Genomic DNA, 22,865 nt, shown 5'->3' on the forward strand with positions numbered 1-22,865 from the left:
ACGCTGTCTTTATACGGCATCGATCGGCATTCAGGCCATATATACAGTTTCTTACTGAATGAATGCAAGTAAACAGCATATTGATCTGAACAGACATGTTCCTTTTGTTTGCTATAGATTATTATGTCTTTGTAATAAGGACTTCTCTTGTAGATACAGTTGCAAATAAAAATGGACTAGTCTATTTGTAAGGATGGGGAGGTCAGAGTTCTTTTTTGAGGGACTGAATTTTGGAAGTTATAGTTATATGTATGTATGGTGTTTGTTCAAAACCGTGATTGTCATGCCACATTCTGTGTGGTAAAGGGCCCCCACGTGATGAATACATTGCATGTAAAATATATTGTTTGTTTATGAAAATTTGAATACTGTGAAATACTTAATTTTAGCTGGAATCAATTTTCGCTGAAAATATTTTGAGGTGTTTTGTATTGAATTTATTTTCACTGATTTTTGGCGAGTTGAATGTAAAATATAGGAAAAATAGTATATTCGCTGGATTTTATTTTCGCTGAATCATTACTTCAGCGAACATAAAGTATTTTACAGTACTCTGTGCGTGACAACTGCAGCACTTCGTACAGATATAGGCGGCAATGACAAATAAGTATAATGAACATTTTTGATGTGTCGCATGTATTTTGACCTGTGTACAGGTTTTCTAATTTATAAAGTACCAGTAATAAAATGTGGTGCATTTAATTATTTTCCACCTCATTCCCTATTTAATTGATTGGATTAATTGGTCTGAGAAATTACTGTTATGTCACCTTGGTAACGTAAGAAGCCTCATAATTTCCCTCTCATTAAATAGTTATATCGCAAATTTATGATTTAAATTAACAAGAGTATTGTAATAAATTCATCATACAACACCTGTTAAAATTCTCACTTATACATGTATCTTTCATGTTACCTTGCATTTATAAATGTGTAATTAATTTATAGTTAATCAATTAAATAAACTTCATTAGAGTCATATGTGCACACTTGTTTTGTTGGGTTTTTACTTGGCTAGATTCTGCACTTTTTGCCTTGTTAAAAGTGAGTGGAAAAACTTGTTTTTTTTTCAAGTTTCAACAGTCTCTTGTTTGAAATAGCTGATATTTAAAGGGGAACTGCTCAATCCCATGGATTGCATCATGTGCTCATGGGTAATTAACTCCGGCTCTGTCCACTAAGTAAATGAATGCTTATTATGCTCGCGCTTAATTGACAGGCATTTTGCATACATTAGCCGCCATTTTAAAATCAGGATTTTTACTTGTCGCGTCATGACCGAAAACAACAACATTTATACATCAAAAGCCCAACCAGATGAGTGTAATCGCTAGTGTACATATTCATGCCCCCCGTAGAAATGTATTTGGAATCACAGCTTGATCTCTAAACATCGTAAATGGCACATTTCCCGGAGCTCCCGCCACGATGTGAGCGGCTTGGTTCAGATTAGCATACTAATTGCGGTGGCCATCTTGCCCCTATTTATAGTACCGGTTCCCCTTTAAATCTCTTAGATTATTACTGCTTTACTTTGTATCTGTCATATTTAATGTTTCAACAGGGGTAAAACGTGTTAAAATGTGGCTGTGCTTCAGACATTCTGTAAAAAATACTAAGCATGCTACTACAGCAACCTATATATCATCTGAAAGCTTAGATACACTAGTTGGTGAATACGGTAGTGTATATATGTTGTACCAATTTTTTTCTAAGGGATTACTTGACAGCCAATTTCTCCACCAGATAATCGGTAGCATATGTGTAGTTATGTGGTTGTATGTAGCTAGAAAACAAAGACAGATAAATTAGATGTGATTGTCGAGCCTACAACTTTATAAACGTCCTGTGAAATTCACTGATTATTTGCATGAAAGTGTTAGAAAAGGATGCTGTCAACAGTCGGAACAGTCAAAAATACAGAATGGCCCATTGTCAAATCCAGCTGCCAAAGTAATAATTAATGCTATGGGGAAATCACAAAGTCATTGATTTTATGGTAATTCTGGAAACAGAAACTTATGGATTGACCTCCTTGTGTCCCTTCTTGCATTCCCACCTTCATCTTGGAGATGCATCATACTTCTTGGGAGACGTATGCATGTTCATTCGTTTCATGATTGGATTCAAGATGGTCGAATAGCGACCATATTTTTGTGATTAAAAATAAAGCATGTATGCCATTCAAAAACTAGATGTTGGTTGTGTATAGTTAAATTTTGTTCAAACTTAGTACATACATTGGACATATTGAGACCTTGATGCATGTCATTTTGTTTTTCAAATCATATTCAAATTGGCTAACTGGTTGCCATTTTGTTATAAAATGTTGTTCCAGAACCATATCTCTGACATGCCTTGACTGATTATGTTCAAACTTAACCTGAAAATATGTATGATATGTTGATTTTTCATTTCATTTGATCAAATATGGCTGACTGGTGGTCATTTTGGTCCTCAAATTTGCTAAATTCTGATAATTCAAGCGTCTAGAATTGTTTCTCAGAAATGAACCAAACCAATTTCAATCATTTGTATCAGGATTATGCATATTGGGATACAGGTCCATGCTTGCACTAAAATTAAATGTCATCGTTGTCTTCTAACTTTCATCAGCTGATTTTTGATGTTAGCCATGTTACACTATATCCCAGTACATATTATGACACATCATAGTCCTTATATATTACTACATGACAGGTATTCTAAACTTGCTGTAATTTATAGGGAAAGGGTTGCAGAGGTGATCACGGTAATAAATATATTTCTTACGTCTGAAATATCTCAGCCCTTGTCAAAAGAGTCTATTCTTGGGTGCGAAGCTACGTCACAGAATGTTCTACGTTGCTAAGATGCACACCACTGTACCATGTACATTTTTTTGTATTTCTATGTGGTCTGCATGAACTGCTGTGGCGCACAGGTTTAAGAGCCGGTGAAAATAGCTACAGTTGAGAATCGGCACAAACTGAACTTTGTAGTAACCCTGAGCAAACAAATTTATATGTGGTGGATACGCAGGGGTAATCTTGTTACACTATTCAGGGGAGTCTCAACAACCATCCCAAAGTACCGTTTTTTTTTCGAGAGTTTTCAGCCTTTCTTTTCACTGTGATGGTTGCCAGGTGGTGAAAATACCCGGATGTCTGCTCCCGAGAATATAGCATATGACATACATATACAGCAGTGTTTGGTTGATAGGCCTACAAAACAACAACTGTAATCTTTTTTCATATGTTTTATTGGAGATGGATGTTGAATCGAACAAATACAATATTGCCGTAACATGGTTAAACCCAACAGGTGTCTGCCTTAGTTCATTATTCCATACCAGTAACAACTAGTTCACAGAGAATGTAGAACTCGTCTATCACCACCATTGGTTACCCATTGTTAACTTCTGTTACCCATTGTTAACTTTTGTTACCCATTGCTAACTATGTAGTTCTGTTATGCTTGTTTTCGCCAAACATTTTGGAATATATTACCGTATTTACTCAAATGAAATAATTTATAATTGTCCATTTAGTTAATATTACTGATAATAATACTGATTTAAATATATTTCACTAAACTCTGATGATGTTTTGTCAAGTTAGTCTTGTTGCCGCACGTTTGAGTGCCAGTCTTATTTCAATTCACAATCTGTCATGGTTTGTAACGTTTTCACCACCAGACTCTCTAGCCCAAATTTTTCTGCACTTTTTTCTTATATTTTTCAATATTTCTGAATATGAACCCTAATTTTCAAATTTCAGTCAATTTTCACTTTTTACTCTAACAAATTGGCTGTTTTTGTCTCAATCTTCTGAAGAAAAGTGCAGACTATAAAAGGGAATTTTGTGAATGTGTGATGAAAAGAGAGAACTGGTGGTGAAAAGGTCACATTGACTAGCAGACGACCACGTATTGATTTTTTCTACTTTTCAAGATGTCTATACGAAAGTAACCAATATAATATCATGCCTGTTGAATGCGAAATGCAAATTATGTATAGTTTTTAACAAAATTTGGCATGGTTTGGCATTTAGGGTCATTCACAGGCATTTTAATTTATTATTAACATATTGAAATACCCTCGAATAGGAATTCAAATTTTATCACAATATTTTGTTTTAATTAAAAGTGCTACTTAATTATAGATTCATATATATGCTATAGCCTTTTGAGTGTTTTTACCCAGTACAAATCATGGTTTTTGAGAAAATCATGAAATAATGCCAAAAACAGGCTTTTTTGGAACAATTTCTATATAAATCCAGTCATGGAAAATAAATAGTGTTGCCCAGAATCTCCCAACAATTCGTGAGAATCAGAATTATCCATCTTATAACAACAACAAACTATATTTTCACGATATGTCACCGAACAATATTTTCCCCATAGAAACTAATGTTAAATTCAATGTTCAAACATCGTCGTTATCATAAAATAAAACCATAGTGTAGAAATCAAGGAAGTCTGAATATCTTTTCTAATAGTACCCCGGTACTTGTGAACAACTGTAACTGACTTCTCTCAAAATCTTAGGCAGGTAGATTAAAAGCATATCATAAGCTTACTTTTATAGATGCTATTTTTTTTTTATTCAATTGGTGTACGTACTGTAAAACATGTTAAAATAACGAATTTTAACGAATTTGACTCATTTCATAAATTAACAGAATTTTTAATTTTAAAGTGTCAACAATCTCATTGTGACAATACACTTGAATTAGCTAAATTACAGATTTACTAAATTATCTAAAATAACGTGCTAGCTAAAAATGTTTCACAGTATTACATGTATTGTTAAAATATTTGTTTCCAGAATTCTGCAACCCTGTGTTGCCGGGTTACATCTCTGACACGAATACTGTTCTGTGTAATTGTACACATACAGTAAAGTTGACACCATATATTTTGCTACTGTTGGTGGTCTTATCGGCTCACGACTATTCCATTTGTTTTTCTCTCAAAGAATTTTATTATGAGCACAAAAATGTAATCATACTCACTATTAATTACAAATTATGCACCTCGATGTAATGTATAAAAATTATTTCATTTTATGATAAATTTAAGCAGCCCCTCCTATTACCTTGAACACCCCTCCCCAGAAAATAAGACCATCTATGTACACATGTGCACCTTGTATTTTGTACTGTTGTCCTGGTCAAATATAAAGATATTTATAAACTAGTTACTTTGACTTAGCAAAAAATCTTGCTTTCTATAAAAAGGTACATTGAATCCCGAACATATATGTAAGCACACACAGTGTTTTTTTCTTTAAATACCCCTTTTTCCGTCCTAGCTGTTCTTGTTTGAGTATGTGAATTTCACTAAAAATTACCATTTTATTTTGTTCTAACAATAGAATGTACCGTTCTCGACAGGAAATTAGTATAAAGAGATGAAAAAGGGAGATGATCAATTTCCATCACTGCGTCTTCAGTTCAAGGTGTCAGTCTCAGAAAAACTTTGAATAGTGATGAGGCAATTGAGAAATGAACTACACATGTATTTTAACGAGGCAATTACAAATACACTCAAATAAGAAATAATGTCGGCATTGTTAAAAACAAAATGACGTTGTGGATTCAAATAAACTTGACTTTGACATCAATTTTTTTCTTTTTCCTAATTTAACAATATGACATGTTGCTGAATATTACACAGCCTTGGTAACCATGGTGATGTATAAACAAACTGGAGGTGTGTTAATTGCCTGCAAGGTGACTGATATGACTGCTGTATTAAAAGCGACTCAGTGAATATGTATATACACGTTTTAATTCATGTGGACTGAATCGCTTATAAAGTGAATAATGTAAAGAAAAAAGTCATCTTTTGTCTATTAATGATATGCCTATTTTGACTGAATGTCTGGCATATATTAAATCAGCCTGTGGTTAATATATACATTGTCAATTCATTGAGAAGTTTATGTTTTCTGCCATGCCTCTGATACTATTTCTCCTACTCTTGAAATAAAAACAAAAAACCATGCCAGTATACAGATATTATTGTAGTATTGATAGATACAAAATATAATATATATATATATACATGTACTAGTGTGGGAAACATCTTCTTCAATTTTGAAAGCCAATGTTTAATGATGCCGAAGCAAACAAATTTGTGTGTTTAGAAATATACCTGTAGGTAATTTTTATTTTTTGGTAATTGAATCACAATTCAAGTATGGTTAATAATTATTCTAAAAAGTATTTGTAACTAACCATAGTATAATTTGCAAATATTTCAGTTGGAAACAATATGTCCATTGCATCATGGGATTGTAGAACATTTAAAAATGAAATACTGTTCACATGTGTATTATAGATTTAGATTTCAACAACACAGAGTTTCATCACACAGTATCATTATTTCTCACTACAATCTTGATGCGTTCACAAAAATGTGTCATGTAAGAAAAGCAGTTTACTGTACGTGAATATGAACAGATTCACACTTTGCTCTATCTCTACATGTACATGACTTGCAGAACAATAACCCATTTCTGAAACGTGAATGATTTTTTCAACATGTGTCAATAACCTATATGATACAACTAGAGCCTCAGTTTCTATGGAAACAAGAGGCATTCATGTCTCCAACTTGACAGTCTGTTTCTAAGCGATATGTGAGAACTGTAGCCTCATCAACATTAATTCATATGTATTGCCTGATATGATATTTGTGTTAACCTTTTCACCACCAGACATTCTCGCCCAAATTTATCTTCACTTTTTTCTTATATTCTCCAATATTTCTGGAAATGAACCCTAATTTTGGAGCCAACAGACACAATTTTCAGTTTTTACTCAAACAGTTTGGCGTTTTTTGTCCCAATCTTCTGAAGGAACGTGCAGACTATATATAAACAGGACTATTTTGTGAATTTGTGATGAAAAGAGGGAACTGGTGGTGAAAAGGTTAAATAAAAACAATAATTGTTGATGTTTGCATATATCAACTAACAAGCAGGTGAATATATTCCAACCATTTTATTTTTTTGATTTACAATTCATTTTTTTTTGTTATACTTATGTTTCAGGCCATTTTCAAATCGACTAGCTGCTCCACTACCTAATATTGGTTCATCTAGTCCGGCACCACCCGGCTTTGACAATCAGCTGGTGCCGTTCAGTGGTCGCAAATCGCAGCTTTCCAGTATACAGGATTACAGCGAAGGCACTAGAATGAATCAATTGGAGCAGAGGTTGTCAATTTCAGAACGATCAAATAGAGCTCTTTTAGAAGAAGTTGTTAGATTACAAGGTATTTGTTAATTAGTAATTTTTAATTAGTACTGTATGATTGGCACAAAATTATTACTGATTAACGTTATTTACCGGTAGTGTATTTTTATAGTGTCTTTCAAGGTAATATTTTTGGGAGAGTTGTGATGGTGTGTGTGTGCGATCTAACTGTTATCCACTGTTGCCAATTCTACTTTACAGCAACTTGCAAGGCTTTGTTCAGTTATTTCTCACCACTTTCATGAAGTGTGTAGTTATTTCTTGTATTTTATCACCGGTAAAAGTCTTTTTTTTTATAGTTGTTTTTGTTTTTTCTGAATGTGAGTGTTAAATAAATACTAGCACTCTCTGGATTTGTCAGTGTTCTGAATTTCTGCGAATGCAATAATTTCAGAATGGAGTTGAATCCATGCACGTCAGAACACTATTTAAAAACGTTAGTAAATAAAATTTTGCACAAACAATCGAATGGGCAAACAAATTGTTTGAAAATGTTCAAAATCATTAAAAATTTGCACATTAAATACATAATTCCCGCAATTTACATAGACAATCCAATATTCACCCAAATACAACTTTTGGAATGATTTAAGAGTACAACTTTGATGAATCTTTGGAAATGTTTGTATCAATATCACTGATATTTGTTTCTATCAACAGGAGAATTAAAACAATCCCACCGAAAAACAGAAGAAACTTTAGCCGCTGAACGACAAGCGCGACAACACCTTGCCGAAAATTTACGTTCCAGCAATGACCTCATTGGTCAGTTGGGAGCAAGACTTAAACGAGCAGAGGAGAAAGTGCAGGATGAGAGAGCGGCCGTAGGAGCGTTAGTTAATCACACGAAACAAGTAGAGCAAGCAGTATTAGGCAGTCAACAAGAAATACTCTCTAGGAGAGACCAACAGTATGCAAAGTAAGTTGTTTTATTTGCTAGTTCACATTTTGGGCATGACAAAAATCAGCTGATTGTAAATTCACATTCAGGGCACAATAAGAATCAGCTGATTGTTAATTCACATTCAGGGCATGACAAGAATCAGCTTGATTGTTAATCCACATTCAGGGCACAACAGGAATTAGCTGATTGTTAATCCACATTCTGAGCACGACAAAAATCAGCAGATTGTAAATTCACATTTTGGGCACAACAAAAATAATTTGATTGTTAATTCACATTCAGGGCACAATAAGAATCAGCTGATTGTTAATTCACATTCAGGGCACAACAGGAATTAGCTGATTGTTAATCCACATTCTGAGCACGACAAAAATCAGCAGATTGTAAATTCACATTTTGGGCACAACAAAAATAATTTTATTGTTAATTCACATTCAGGGCACAATAAGAATCAGCTGATTGTTAATTCACATTCAGGGCACAACAAGAATTAGCTGATTGTTAATCCACATTCTGGGCACGACAAAAATCAGCAGATTGTAAATTCACATTTTGGGCACAACAAAAATAATTTGATTGTTAATCCACATTCCCCACAATAAGAATCAACTGATTGTAAAATCACATTCAGGGCATGACAAGAATCAGCTGACTGTTAATTCACATTCAGGGCACGACAAGAATCAGCTGACTGTTAATTCACATTCAGGGCACGACAAGAATCAGCTGATTGTTAATTCACATTCAGGGCATGACAAGAATCAGCTGATTGTTAATTCACATTCAGGGCACGACAAGAATCAGCTGACTGTTAATTCACATTCAGGGCACGACAAGAATCAGCTGATTGTTAATTCACATTCAGGGCACGACAAAAATCAGCTGATTGGTAATTCACATTCGCGGCATGCAAACTCACAGCCACTGCATCGTGAGAATCAGCTGTTGATTCACAGTTCATTGACTCAAACATGTTATTGTGCAATAAAACTGTGCTTTCAATACATTGTGGAAGTAAATGCTCCTTTGATGCGATTCATTAAATTACACACAATAAAATACATTACATAGTGTAATCTTTAAATATATTGTAACCTTTGCCGTAAATCCTACACATTAAGTAAATGAATGGCACTTTTGGCCAATTATTATGTGTATGGATTTTGTAATGTTTGATGTATTGACTGAGTATTACTACTCATTGCCATTATAAGTATATTTTGATCAATGGAATTTCTATAACTAATAAGTTATGGGGTCATCAAATGTGCATAACTTATGAGTTAAAGGGTCACAATTTGCATATTAAATAAAAAGACATGAATCACCATCATTCAGTATTATTATTCATTTCTGAACAAAATTGTTTGATATCCTCTGATTAGATGAAGCTTTATAAAGAATAGTTTTCAGGTCAAAATATTTTTTTTTTACTTTTACTTTTCCGGTCTAGTCTATATTGGAAAAAAAAATTGAAACAACAAACTGAAGTCTATTTTGAATTGTATTGAGTTCAGTAATCGCTTTTATATTACAGAATTGCCGATCTTCGGAATGATTTAGACGAAGCCAACCGAATGCGCGACCAACTAGAACGTGCTACGACCACGATGGTTGACGAAGTACGAACTTTAAAAAGCAAAGTAGATACACAACAAATGGAGTTTAATTCTATTATGCACGAGTTGAAAGAGCGCTCCAAAAGGCTTGAAGAAGACAATAGGCAGGCTGTAAGTTTTGCGTCACTTTTATTTTACACGTATGTCTTTTGTATACCAACATAAAAATGATTGAGGTGGTGATATTTTGGTGCAATGTTGAAAATAAAAATTCATGCAAAAATAATAGTCATGGAGACAGTCATGTAAATTTGTTTTAGAAAAATATTGTGTTACTAGCATTCAGCTTTAAGCAGTTTATGATGATTTGATTCGCCAAAAATAACAAGCAACAAAGCAACATGGACTATGGGGGCGCTATTCAGTTCACATTGTGGACTGTGAGGGCGCTATTGTATGCAATTTTTAACTCAACTCTTACCTCCTGGTTTAATTTCTGTGCAATGCAATCTATTGTTGGAAATATTTAGCGGGTAAGAATCTGAATCGTGTGTTCTGGTACTATCATGCTCTCAACCTCGCTTCCTAATTGTTAATTCTTAATTTTCTCGCCCTCCTATTTCCAAGTGTTGAGTTGAGATAGAAATAAAAAAAAAAAAAATGATAAAAATTTGACCATACCACTGGGAAATAGGGGTGTGTAGGTGAGAAGCACTGTGCATCAGTCATATGTATGTTTGCTTTTTTCTGAGTGTGGAAAATCACTGAATATGGTTTAGAAACATTTACCGCACATTATTATTTCACCTTCATTTGACTTGCTACAGTTTTGTCGACCATAATGGATTAATTTAATAAATGTACCGGCTGACCGCACAGAGGCCATTAAGGAAGGGCACAATGCGCAATATCTTAACCAGCTAATATTGACCAGGTTTTAATTATAATATATATATATATAACATCATATCCTTCTATTGTTTTAGGCTAACCCATCAATGTGGTTTACGGTTAATTTAATATAAAAAAAAACACATTTAAACTCAAAATGGCTAATTGCAGCAAGTACAAATAGATGTCACCATTACGCAAATGACTGGACTGTGATTGGATGTAACTTCGCGCATAGAGGATGCTGCAAAAAAAGACATCTTGATAGCGAATCACAACTTTTTATTTGAATCATGTGAAATGTTATAATTGAATTTGCATGAATTGTGGGAAATACATAATAATGCTGGTGATCATTTTGGATTCCCATTTGTGTGTTTGAATTTTCTTTGCATATACTAGTAGATTTCATCAAAAAAACACTTTTGTTCCTAATTACTCAGGGTCGTATTAATAATAATTCAAAACACATCAAAATCCTGACAATTTTTTTTCCTGCAGTCCATCAAATATTTTACATAATAGCACCAATAATTTTTTTAAGAGGACAACTTTAACAGTATGTGTATTTGATAAAAAATACTGAATTGAAATAAAAATCTTATGGTCGACATTTCTGTAAAACTGTATCAACTCTCTTAGTTTGATATTCGTAGAAAACACTACAACATTTTATCGGTCAAAAAAAAAAACAATGACTGGCACAGTGCACATAATTTTATGTTTTGTGTTTTTCTGGTCGTTTATCATGTAATGTTTGTATTTTATATGTTTGTGTTCTCGCTTTCATGTTGGTGTCCGTGGTAACTGTTTTTATAAACAACAGATTGTAGAGGCTAGAAAACATGTTGATGATCGCAACTTCACTGAGCAGGAAGTCTCGCAACTCCGACTTCTTATGAGTAGTAGGTAAGGTATTGGTGGGAAATACATAACTATGGAATGCTTTGTCGCATGGATACATAGATAACTATAGAATATGTTGTCACATGGATGTCATAGAATACTATAGCATGTATTCTTATGGAATCCATGGATAACTATAGAATATGTTGTCACATGGATGTCATAGAATACTACAGCATGTATTCTTATGGAATCCATGGATAACTATAGAATATGTTGTCACATGGATGTCATAGAATACTATAGCATGTATTCTTATGGAATCCATGGATAACTATAGAATATGTTGTCACATGGATGTCATAGAATACTATAGCATGTATTCTTATGGAATCCATGGATAACTATAGAATAGTTACGTGGGCACCATAGATTCCTATAGAATGTATAGTGTGGAATCCATAGAAACCTATAGAATGTGTTGTCCTATGGATGCCATACATTGTAGTTAACCATAGAAACTGTGCTGACATATGTTGTGTTCAGTAGAGCTTCCATCTGTCAGCAAATTGTGATCTGTGTTCACTTTCTAGATGTATCTCAATCCTGTCGTTCGTTCAGACATTCTGGTAATATTTTAAATTTCATCATGGTCATGCATTAATCCCTTGAGCGCCAATTTCTTTTCCACACAAATTTGGGTAAATTTTGTTCACAGTTTCTGTAATTTTCACAGAATTCAGTCATAATTTTGAATGAAACAGACAAAATTACTTCAAACTTTTTTAAAAAAAATTGACCATAATAGGAAAAAAGCAAATTATAAATGGATCTATTTTGTGGATGGTGCCTGAACTTGACAATTTAGTACATACTTTAAAGTGAAATCTTTTCAAAAGATTGTAGTGCCTTGTGCGAGATCTACTAGAAAGTGATCCCGACAACCAGCTGCATGCAACCACTGTCATGCATGTACATACAATCATCACATCGTCTTTCTCCCATGCATGCATGCTTACTTCCTGTTCGCACTAATTCTGATGTAGCTGGACTATCAACGCAAACACCACGAGAATCAGTCAACTACTGAGCAATCTACTAACATGATACGAACACAAATTGATGCCAGGTAGCGTAATGTGACAATGCTGTATAATATAGTGTAACTAATATCCCTGTAGTCGATTGGCTTATAGTTTTGGTAAATTTTTGATAAACGTCTTGGTATATAGTGATAGTCTAGTGATAGATTCAAATCTGTGCTATTTTTTTCGTATTTTATCATTCTGCATACTAGTATTTCAGTGAATGTTTTAAGCAATGCCAAACTATTAAGGTACATAATCATGTACATTTGAATGTGTTCAGATTTCATGTACCGGGTAATGTACAATGCATGTAATCGTATGCACACATGACGGCAACAACCTCTGCCTCTTACATTGCAATGACTTGTGTTTGTCTGTGAAAATGTACATATTTCTTCGTTTATGTCTCAAATACTGAAATAGAATGTCACTTTAATGCTCCGCAGATAGCTAAAATGAATGGGAAAATATTTGTCAGCAGACAATGTCTTGAGCTACCAGTGTATTAAAGCGTAATGAACAACAATAGTTACATGTCAGATAAAATGCTTAACACTTTGGATGCTACCATCTTTCCCGCCAAAATTGGTTCATTTTGCACATTTTTCTGTATTTTTCTAAAATTTCTTTGTTTATTTTGGAACAAATTTGGAACCAATTTTTCATTGGCTGCAGGTATTGATCAAAGTTTCTTCTAAGATTTGGGGAAAATTTTGTTGGTTGTATTTTTTTAGAAAGTGACCGAGTTGACTTATAATTATTTTTCAGTTGAAAATATTGTTCGTTGAATGAGTTCAAGTGTTTCTTTTTTGTTCTTAGCAAAACTGCATATTCAATTGAAATACACTGAAATAGTGCATGATTACCTTTCACTACTACTGATAGATTAGTTGTAACAACAAAAATAAGATTGTTCATGTATTGTACTAGTCCATGATGGAAATGATGTACTGACAGTACACCGTACTTTCAGTAGGGTGCAACACATTATACATATCAAAAACACACAAAACTGCAATATTCACTGACTTGGTGACTTTTAAGCTTGTATGCCCACTCAGTAGAAATACAAATGTGTGTAAAAAATAACTGATTCCTGGTGTCCTTGGTGGTAAAACACTGCAGTACAACTTTCTCCTCACTTCTACGCCATCAAAACAAGAGTGTTTCAATGACAGATGAGACAAGATTCATGATTGGTCAACTTACAAGCATCCTAGATCCTCTGCTTTTATTAAAGCATGTTTACTTTGTTTCGGTAGCTGTGTGACGTAGATTTGATTTTGTAATTTCTCATGTTATTGATGTCAGTTTGGATACCCAGCAAAAATATTAAACTTGTCTAATTTCATGGGCTGGTCATTATTTTGCGAATTGAGTATTTAATATCGCACATCAAAGATTAAAATTACGTCAGTGATAATAATTAAAAGGAAAGGGTCACACAAAAGGACATTTTTATTTACAATTTTATTTACGTGTGTTGTATATAAACAAGTGTAGGTAGTATTTACATATATCTGTCTGGTTCATCTGTATTCTAGGTTAGGAGAAGTTCGAGATGCTTTACTAGATGTTCGGAATAGAATGACATCAGAAGAAGCTGAGCGGAGGCAAAACGAGAATCAAATCCATATGAGGTAAGAAAGTTGATCATCATCAATGGGCGAATTCAGAGCCACGTCTTGCATTTCATCTACAATTGCTGAAATGTGTCCTGAATTGAATAAAACAAAAATTGTATTCCTATGAGCCCTACCTAACTATAATGGTCTTATCTGTAGAGCGCCCCCTGTAGGTAAAGTAAACTTTCCACATACCACTCTTGAGGGTGCTATACCATCTCTGAAAAGCAGTTGGTCCATCTAAACCGTGACCATATATTCCTTCTTTCAACAGGATGAATGACATGCAAGCCCAGGTGCACGAACAGGCACGGAAACGAGATGAGGCCATGCACGCACTGGATCAAATCCAGCGAGAAAGAGAACATGCGACAGACAACGAACGAGTTAAAATGCAAGGAAAAATTGCGGAAATCGCGGAAGAAGTCAGCAAGAAAATTTTACAGAAAGAAATAAAGCTTCGAGAAGAAGCGCAACAAAAATTTGCCAATGTAGAAAAGGTATCATATCTATCCAAATTGTTAGCTAGAATTGTATTTTCCCAAACTAGTTCTGATACTGCTGTGGTGCACATACATAAATTACACATTGCACAAGCTGGTTAGAATGGGAGTGGCGTATCTATTGTCTGAATGAATTCAGTTGGTAACATGTTTAGACAGTTGTCATTATTCCCTTTTAGCTGAAAAATTTACTGATATATCTGAAAATTATTGTTTGACATAACTTTCATATTCAGATGCTACACGCTGAGCAGTCTGCCAGAATCACCCACGAGCAGGCTATGAGGGAAGAAAATGAGAAGCGATGGTCTGCGTTGCAAAAATTAACAGAAGATGAAGTCCTTAATGTACGGGAAGGTCACAAGGTAATAATACATACATTTGATTGGATCAGATAAGTAAAACAACAGATAAATTCAAAAGATTTTGCAACTGAAACTAATTACGACTAAATACTGTGGAAATGAGTAAACGATAATGAGACACTGGTATTTGTTTTATTGCCAGTGTTTCATATCATGTATTGGTACGTCCTATACCATCAAAATCTACCATGCTGCTTTGAAGCCCCTAGCTTTTATGAAGCCATTGTTTCACCAATAAAACAAAATATTTTATAATTCAGAAACATCTTGCCTCAATTACTTCAGATAGTAAAATATCAGCTCAATCTCTGGCTTGGAAGAAAACTTCTGCTGTACAATTTTGCCTGTGATGCAGTAATAATGAGCAATTTGACTGGACAATGAATTGATGAAAATTTCTCAAGTATTGCATCATCTGCCGACACTGTTATTTACTATTCAAATAGAGGCTGTCGAGGCTTTCAGTAGGCAATGTGTTAATCTTTGAACACCAACATTTTGTATTTCATTTTGGTGCAATATTTTGCGTATTTTTATGTATTTTGGACCAAATGGACTTAATTTCATAATGGCTACAGGTAATGATCAAATTATTTGAAAAAAATATTTATTTTGTAAAAGTTGACTTTAGTAAAAAAAAAAGATTCTGTCATATGCATAATTTAATTTGCTGACAATCTATTTAGTTTGGTTTCGCTCATTTTTTCTCCACAGTTGACAAGCCACAAACAGACGGACGGACTCATTAAGGTAAATGACGCTATTGAAATGTTAGAAAAACAACAATCTGAGACGAAAAAGCAACTTGAACAAGTAATGAAAGCAGAAATCAAATCAAGGTAATGGTGTCAATTTTGTTTTTTCTTCATTCTCTTTTATTTCTGTTTATTTGAGAGGCAGAGATGATTTTATTACACAAGCTTCACTTATATTGTGGATAGTGCCAAAATGAACAAGACTTTCATTTCCTCAGAACCAATGTTTTATCGTGTTTTTTTAAATTTAATCTAAATTGATCAATATTTGTTTGTCTTAAAGACAATTACAAGACAGACACATAGAAGACAAAATAGAAGATGTACAAGAAAAACTTGGTGTCGCCATAGCAACTTTACAGCAAGCAATTGGTGGGATAAATGAACAGGTGAATGAGGTGTCGTATTCGGTGAGTGAATGGCTTTTTGATTTTTTAGCTTTTTTAGATCGTATTTTAACATCAACAATTCAGTTTCGCATTGCATGGTGAAAAATGCCATCATCGATATTCAGAAATGCTCAGAACATTGCGTCAGTACAACACATCATTTTGATTGGTTAATAACAGACTTGACCTGTCAGGTCAGAAAGCGTTGTTGCAGGTAAAATTGTACATAAAAATATCATGTCGGAAAATTGCTTACGGTAGTATTGGGAGTTCCTGTTTTTTTCATTGTGAAAGTGTTGTGGTAATCAATGACAAGGCAACTCATTTTGCATTTTATTTTCCCCTAAAAGACTTAATATTCTTTCTAATCTAGCACATGGTGAGCAAAAATTGTCATTTGGATAATTTTAAAAAGGGGAGGGTGATCACCTAAGCTATTTTTGAGTACCCTGGGCACTAAATCAGACGAGTATATATGGTATATATTTTGTGCATTGAAACTGAGGAATTCAGTCATTACTGAATCTGCTGTCCCTTCTTGCATGTTGTCAGGCACAAGACAAAATGAAGTCTCTGTTAGATGACCAGAACCAGAGTGGACTTCGTGGTTTAGCAGATTTGGATGCCAGGGTGATGGCGCTTAATACCAAAGTACAAAAACAAGAAGAGTTATTAGATATGAAAGTAGCGGAGGTGAGTGAGAAATACATTGATGTGAATCACAATATCACTATGTCAAGTTCATTTTTAGGCCGATTAACAATGAACCAGAGTGAATAAAACTTGTCTTCTTTACTGTGTAATTATGTATAGTTATGTTGATAGAGAACGTGATTTATACGGCAGTTGCACAGCATATATGTTGATGCGCAATGTACTATAAAATACTTTATTTTTGCTTGGAATTAATTTTTGCTATTTTTGCTGAAGGAAAGATTCAGTGAAAATAAAATCCAGCGAATATACCTTTTTTCCTATATTTTACATTCCACTTGTCAAAAATCAGTGAAAATTAATTCCATGCAAAACACCTAAAAAGACTTTTCAGCGAAAATTATTTCCAGCTAAAATAAAGTATTTTACAGTATATCAGTTTTATAGAATCTGTTTCCATCATTCACGATGTAAAAACCATAATCGTTTAAAGGCCAAGTAATTAAATCCTAATCTGGAAATCAAATAGATAGTTGATGCTCTTCACCCGATGTCCAACTAGAATATCTATTGAAAAATTCTAGATTTATGTTGAACAGCTAGGAACGGAAATGTGTAATCATAATTAACCACTTAATATTATGGTCAGTTACACATATCTGACCTTTATCTGTCAGCTGGTATGATTAATGCTCTTCACCCGATGTCCAACTAGAATATCTATTGAAAAATTCTAGATTTATGTTGAACAGCTAGGAACGGAAATGTGTAATCATAATTAACCACTTAATATTATGGTCAGTTACACATATCTGACCTTTATCTGTCAGCTGGTATGATTAATTTTCGAGCTGTTATAAAATTGCGCTGTAAATCGTTTTTAAGATAAATGAATACATACTTTGAATTCAATTACATCATTTAAATTGTCACTCATTTATTTCACAGATACATGTACGCACTCGCACACATACTTAACATTGTAACGAGACATGAATTACACTGTGTATATATCACCTACATGTATATTGTTCTATGTGTTTCATTTCTGTGTGTGTTTTTTTCTCTTTCTCCGTCATCTTGTTTGCCGTTCATCTTTTACATCTGGTACGCATCATCGGTGAATGATTGATATATTCTATGTACATTTCATCGCTTATGTCATACAGGCATTACGGGTATACATTGTTCATTTCAATCTTGTAGCTTTAGATATTAATTAAATTACTATTAAATTAATTAAAAAGACAATATTGATTACTTTGTGTATTTTAAAATAAATTTGCTTTATATTCTATCTTGATATGAATGAATAATTATGTCATAAAATAAAAAAAAAATCTTTAGGGGCAATCATAGCAGTAAAGGGCAGTGGTCAATTTGCAATTGGTGTTTAAACAGTGTGTCAACAAACAATGTACATAAAATCTGTATTTTACAGATGTTATATAAGTGCAATGGGACCCATCTCACAACTGACACATTGTGACGACCATAGCCGTCTAATTTACTTACTCATATCAGTAATTTGAAGTGCGCATGCACATGTTATTCCTATTATTATCCCAAATGAAACAGTTTATATTGTCAATATTGTCTTTTTAATATCTTAGCAAATGGGTGTAATTATAAAAGTAATAATGCGTAGCAAAACAGGGTTAAACCTTTAAATATACCCACAATGCATTGCAGTTACACGCCAGGTATATCTATATAGATAAAAAGAATGTGTGGGTTTGCGGTCCAATTTGGTGGATATATTCAAGACTTAACTTACTCAACAAAAATGTCTATTGTAACTATGACTTGAATCTTCGATAATGGGTACTGCTGTTCATCTAGTCTGTCATTTTAATTTGAGCCTGACAGCACCTTGTATTACTAGTATGTCATGAAATGTATATGTTTTTGCGTACTTTGAAACTTGCGTTTCTTTTTGTGTAACTGCAATACATTTAACATCTGTAATACTAAGTTGCTATTTACATGTAATTTTAATAAATAAAATCATAATTATTTTGTTATGCTTTCTTTTTTTTTTTAACAACTTATGTATACCAATATTAAAAGTTATTTATAATTTGGTTTTCCTTCTTCCTCGCTCCACAAATACCACTATAGTATTTGAGACTTTTGACTTTTGTTATTAATTTTTCTGTTATATGTATAAAACCGGCAGATCCTCGGCAACAAATCCATGCTGAACTCCAATTATATCATTTCACTATCACATGATTGATTCAACTTGTCAACACATAAAGGTTTTGAATGGGAAATTTGGTTCAAAATTAGCATTGAAAATATAGTTGAAAATATAGAACATTTTCTACCAATGTTGAAATTCACTGTTCTGAAATCACCATGTATGTGTACCAAGACCAAGACCGCTAAAAATGCTTCATACTTTTAATAATACCCATATTTGTTAGAAGCAAATCTTCCATAGAAGTGCGTATATAATGCTGGATCATTTAAATATAATTTAGTTTGATCATAGACACACCCTGGTCATGTAAGTATTTGCACTACTACTGTGAAATGCTTCATTTTAGCTGGGATAAATTTTCGCTGAAAAAACTTTTGGAGTGTTTTGTATGCAATCTGTTTCCACTGTTTTCTGGCAAGTTGAATGTAAAATATAGGGTAAAAGGTATATTCGCTGGATTTTATTTTCACTGAATCATTTCGTAAGCGAAAATAAATTTCAAGAAAAAGTATTTTACAGTAATATTTATGGTACATGTATTTACTCTATTAGTAGCCCATGTGCTTATGTAAATGGCCGAGGTGTGTCTATGGTCATATTTCAATAATCAAGTATACAATAACTGCAACTGTTGCTTGATAAACACTTTGTTGATGAAAATTAGAATTGTTGGAGCTTTCAATGCAATATATTTCTGGCCTCTGCTATTGGTAGAAACATCAAACCATAAATACAGTCATACATTGAATTCACTCATGTCACATTTCTTTGCATGTTCATCTTTTCATTTCTGTACATGTTTCTTGTTTTTTCATGCGTGTCCATTACAGACCATGGAAGCTCTTAAAGATGAGAGGGTAACACATATATTTCATGTTTTTTTCCACTTTAAAATTAACACATACACCTACAATAATTCCAAGGCACTGAATCTAATATTGTGTAACAACACTTAATCTTGGGGTCGGAGCTGCGTCATAGAACGTTCTATGTTGCTTGGACAAGCACCACTGTACAATGTATTTCTGTGGACTATGCACGAGCTGCTGTGGAATTCCGGACGAGGAGCCGATAAAAACAGTCAAAGTTGAGAAAACAGCAGAAATGTAACATTGAGCTAATCCTGAGGAACCACATTTATATATGTTGCACATGTAGGGATAGTTTTATTACACTGTTCAAGAGAGTCCCAGCAAGTAGCCAAAAATACTGTTTCCTGAAAGTTTTTGGCTTCACCAGTGATTGTTTTGATCATTTTGATCAAGACTTGTAAACAATGCCACATTTTGTCCATTTGGTCCAAAATTAACAAAGGAAACATAAAAATGTTTTAGGTCAATTTTTAGCAGATGACCATGTTGCTTAAGATTTGAGCAGGAAACAAATTGTCATGGGTGGAAAGTGGAGAACCCCTCGAATGTTTTCCATGAAATTCAATATTTCAATCACAGTATTTTTATTACATAGATGCATTTCTTCGTCAATTCAGTTTTCAGAAATGTATAATAATTATTGTTATTTTGTAATTATGCACAGGGGGTAAAGAGACAAACAGACACACAGTCAGAAAGTCTTGAAGATATTAACGATTGGAGAGATAGCACCGATAAGATATTGAAAGAATTGAAAGAAAAAATGGATGATGTTGGACCTGAAGTAAGTGTTCATTATAACAATGGTTTTATTTTTAGCTCAGCTGTCGACGAAGTCAAGCGGAGCTTATAGTATTACTGATTGTCCGTCGGCATCCGGCGTCCGTCGTCAACTTTACATTTTCGACTTTTTCTTAAAAACCACAAACTGTATAGCTGTGAAACTTTCTAGGAAGGTACCTTGTGTGGTTCTCTCTCAAATTTCTTCATTTCGTGTGGATATGTTCAATTGTCTTATTTATAGCGAATATTTTTGGTCAAAAATGCTATTTTCGACTTCTTCTTGAAAACCGCTAGCCCAAATGCTTTGATACTTGGTATGTAGGTACCTTGGGTGGATCTCTCTCAGATTTGTTCATTTTGTGATGATATCTTTAATTCTCTAATTTTGATAAATATTTTTGTCATTTTTGGTAAAAAGAGATATTTCCGACTTCTTATAAAAACCGCAAGTCCAATTGCTTTGATATTACATATCTAGGTACTACATGTGGTCCTCTCTCAGGTTTGTTCATTTCGTGATGATATCTTTAATTCTCTAATTTTCATGAATATTTTTGTCATCTTTGGTAAAAAATGATATTTTCGACTTCTTGTTAAAAACCGCAAGTTTTCATTCAAATTTGGCACATACATGTACTTTATACATGTTAGGATGCATGTCCATGACAATTTGTTTCAAAATCTGGTCAAGGATGGCCGATTGGTCTTTGGCCTTACTACTATATTTCCACAATTTATGTACCATTTTCATTTGTATTTGGCACATACATCATACATATCAGTGTGTTTCATAATCAGATCAAAGATGGCCAAATAACGACTGTTTTTATTTTGGCCATATTACCACTGCACGGAACACGTGTTTTGATGTAAATAAACAATCTGTTGTATACGCCACTTGGAACTCAAGTTTCAAGGACACGCTCGGGACCCCCCCCCCCCCCCCCGCTTTAATATGACAAGCACAAAGAGAACTTTCAAAAATTTAACAGGGACTGTGTCAATTTTAATTACTTGTTGAAATGTGCATTGAGTGGAGCTATCTCAGCCAACTGGCTGCTAGTAAATGTACTTTATATAGCATATGGACATTGAATAAGAGCAGTCGTTTGAACGGCCGTGGATACAGCCCTGTCATGTAGTCCCAAACATAGAATGTTGTTTCTGCGACAAAATGTAATATAATGTCAGTACTCACACTTGTAATTTGCAGATAAAAAAAAATCTGAGGAGAGATAACAGTTAATGCCCAGAACTGTTGCCTGGCACCAAAATTACAAAAAAAAAACTCTGTTCTCACTAAATTTTTATACAGTTAATTTAAAAAAAATAGTCCTGTTTTTAAAACGGGAATATAGCTTCGCTGTACATGTATTTGTTTGCTACATTCCTATGGATATGCATTGACCAATTTTGTTGAAACTAGAACGATTTCCTTTCTGATCTGATCCATTATGGCTGCTATTTTTGTTTTAAAAATTGATAAGTTATGATTCAGTACCCAGGATGCGGAAGTAAACACAACTATGAATTTAAAATCAAAGCAGAGATCAGTTAAGAAAAACATTTCTGGATTTTGAAACATTTGTCATCATTAAATAACATTGTTTTTGGTGTTTACAGATTTCTGATATGAACAGAACAAACGAGAAAGTACAAGAAGATATGAAGGGGCTGGTGGAACAAGAAAACAAAGAAAGGTATGCGTAAAGGTTTCAGAATAATAAAGTGTGCAATGATTTACATGTGTCAAAAAATGTGGTAATCCAAGTACAATGTATGGTAGATTACATGTTTGTTATATTGACAATGGCATTTGGCTGCATGTCCATAACAATATTGGATATTAACTTGATCACTGTAATTTTTCCCATTGAAATTTTGATGTTTCATTTTGATGTACTGTGGAATACTTTATTTTCGCTGGAATTAATTTTCGCTGAAAAGGCTTTTTTGGTGTTTTTGTGTGGAATTTATTTTCACTGATTTTTGATGAGTTTAATGTGAAATATAGGAAAAAAAGTATATTCGCTGGATTTTATTTTCAGGGAATCATCCCTTCAGCAAAAATAAATTCCAAGCAAAAATAAAGTAATCTACAGTATTTTTTTAATAACTTCTTTGTTGATTTTGGACAAAATGGTCATAATGGACAAAATGAACATGATTTTCAATTTG

General features: G+C 33.6%; 1 protein-coding gene across 1 annotated transcript in view; it reads left to right on the forward strand.

Annotated features, from left to right (window-relative positions):
• LOC100370844 (uncharacterized) overlaps positions 1–22,865 on the forward strand; it is a 43,631-nt gene that overhangs the window by 14,239 nt on the left and 6,527 nt on the right. Inside the window, exons 2-14 of the mRNA XM_078007972.2 lie at positions 7,043–7,266; positions 7,908–8,166; positions 9,689–9,881; positions 11,428–11,510; positions 14,080–14,175; positions 14,435–14,660; positions 14,900–15,028; positions 15,743–15,867; positions 16,067–16,193; positions 16,725–16,865; positions 19,863–19,889; positions 20,569–20,688; positions 22,311–22,387. Of these exons, the coding sequence (XP_077864098.2) occupies positions 7,043–7,266; positions 7,908–8,166; positions 9,689–9,881; positions 11,428–11,510; positions 14,080–14,175; positions 14,435–14,660; positions 14,900–15,028; positions 15,743–15,867; positions 16,067–16,193; positions 16,725–16,865; positions 19,863–19,889; positions 20,569–20,688; positions 22,311–22,387 (1,827 nt within the window). The remainder of the gene's footprint in view (positions 1–7,042; positions 7,267–7,907; positions 8,167–9,688; positions 9,882–11,427; positions 11,511–14,079; positions 14,176–14,434; positions 14,661–14,899; positions 15,029–15,742; positions 15,868–16,066; positions 16,194–16,724; positions 16,866–19,862; positions 19,890–20,568; positions 20,689–22,310; positions 22,388–22,865) is intronic.

Source organism: Saccoglossus kowalevskii, chromosome 8 (assembly GCF_978046115.1).
Source record: "Saccoglossus kowalevskii chromosome 8, keSacKowa6.1, whole genome shotgun sequence".
NCBI classification, from domain to species: domain Eukaryota; kingdom Metazoa; phylum Hemichordata; class Enteropneusta; family Harrimaniidae; genus Saccoglossus; species Saccoglossus kowalevskii.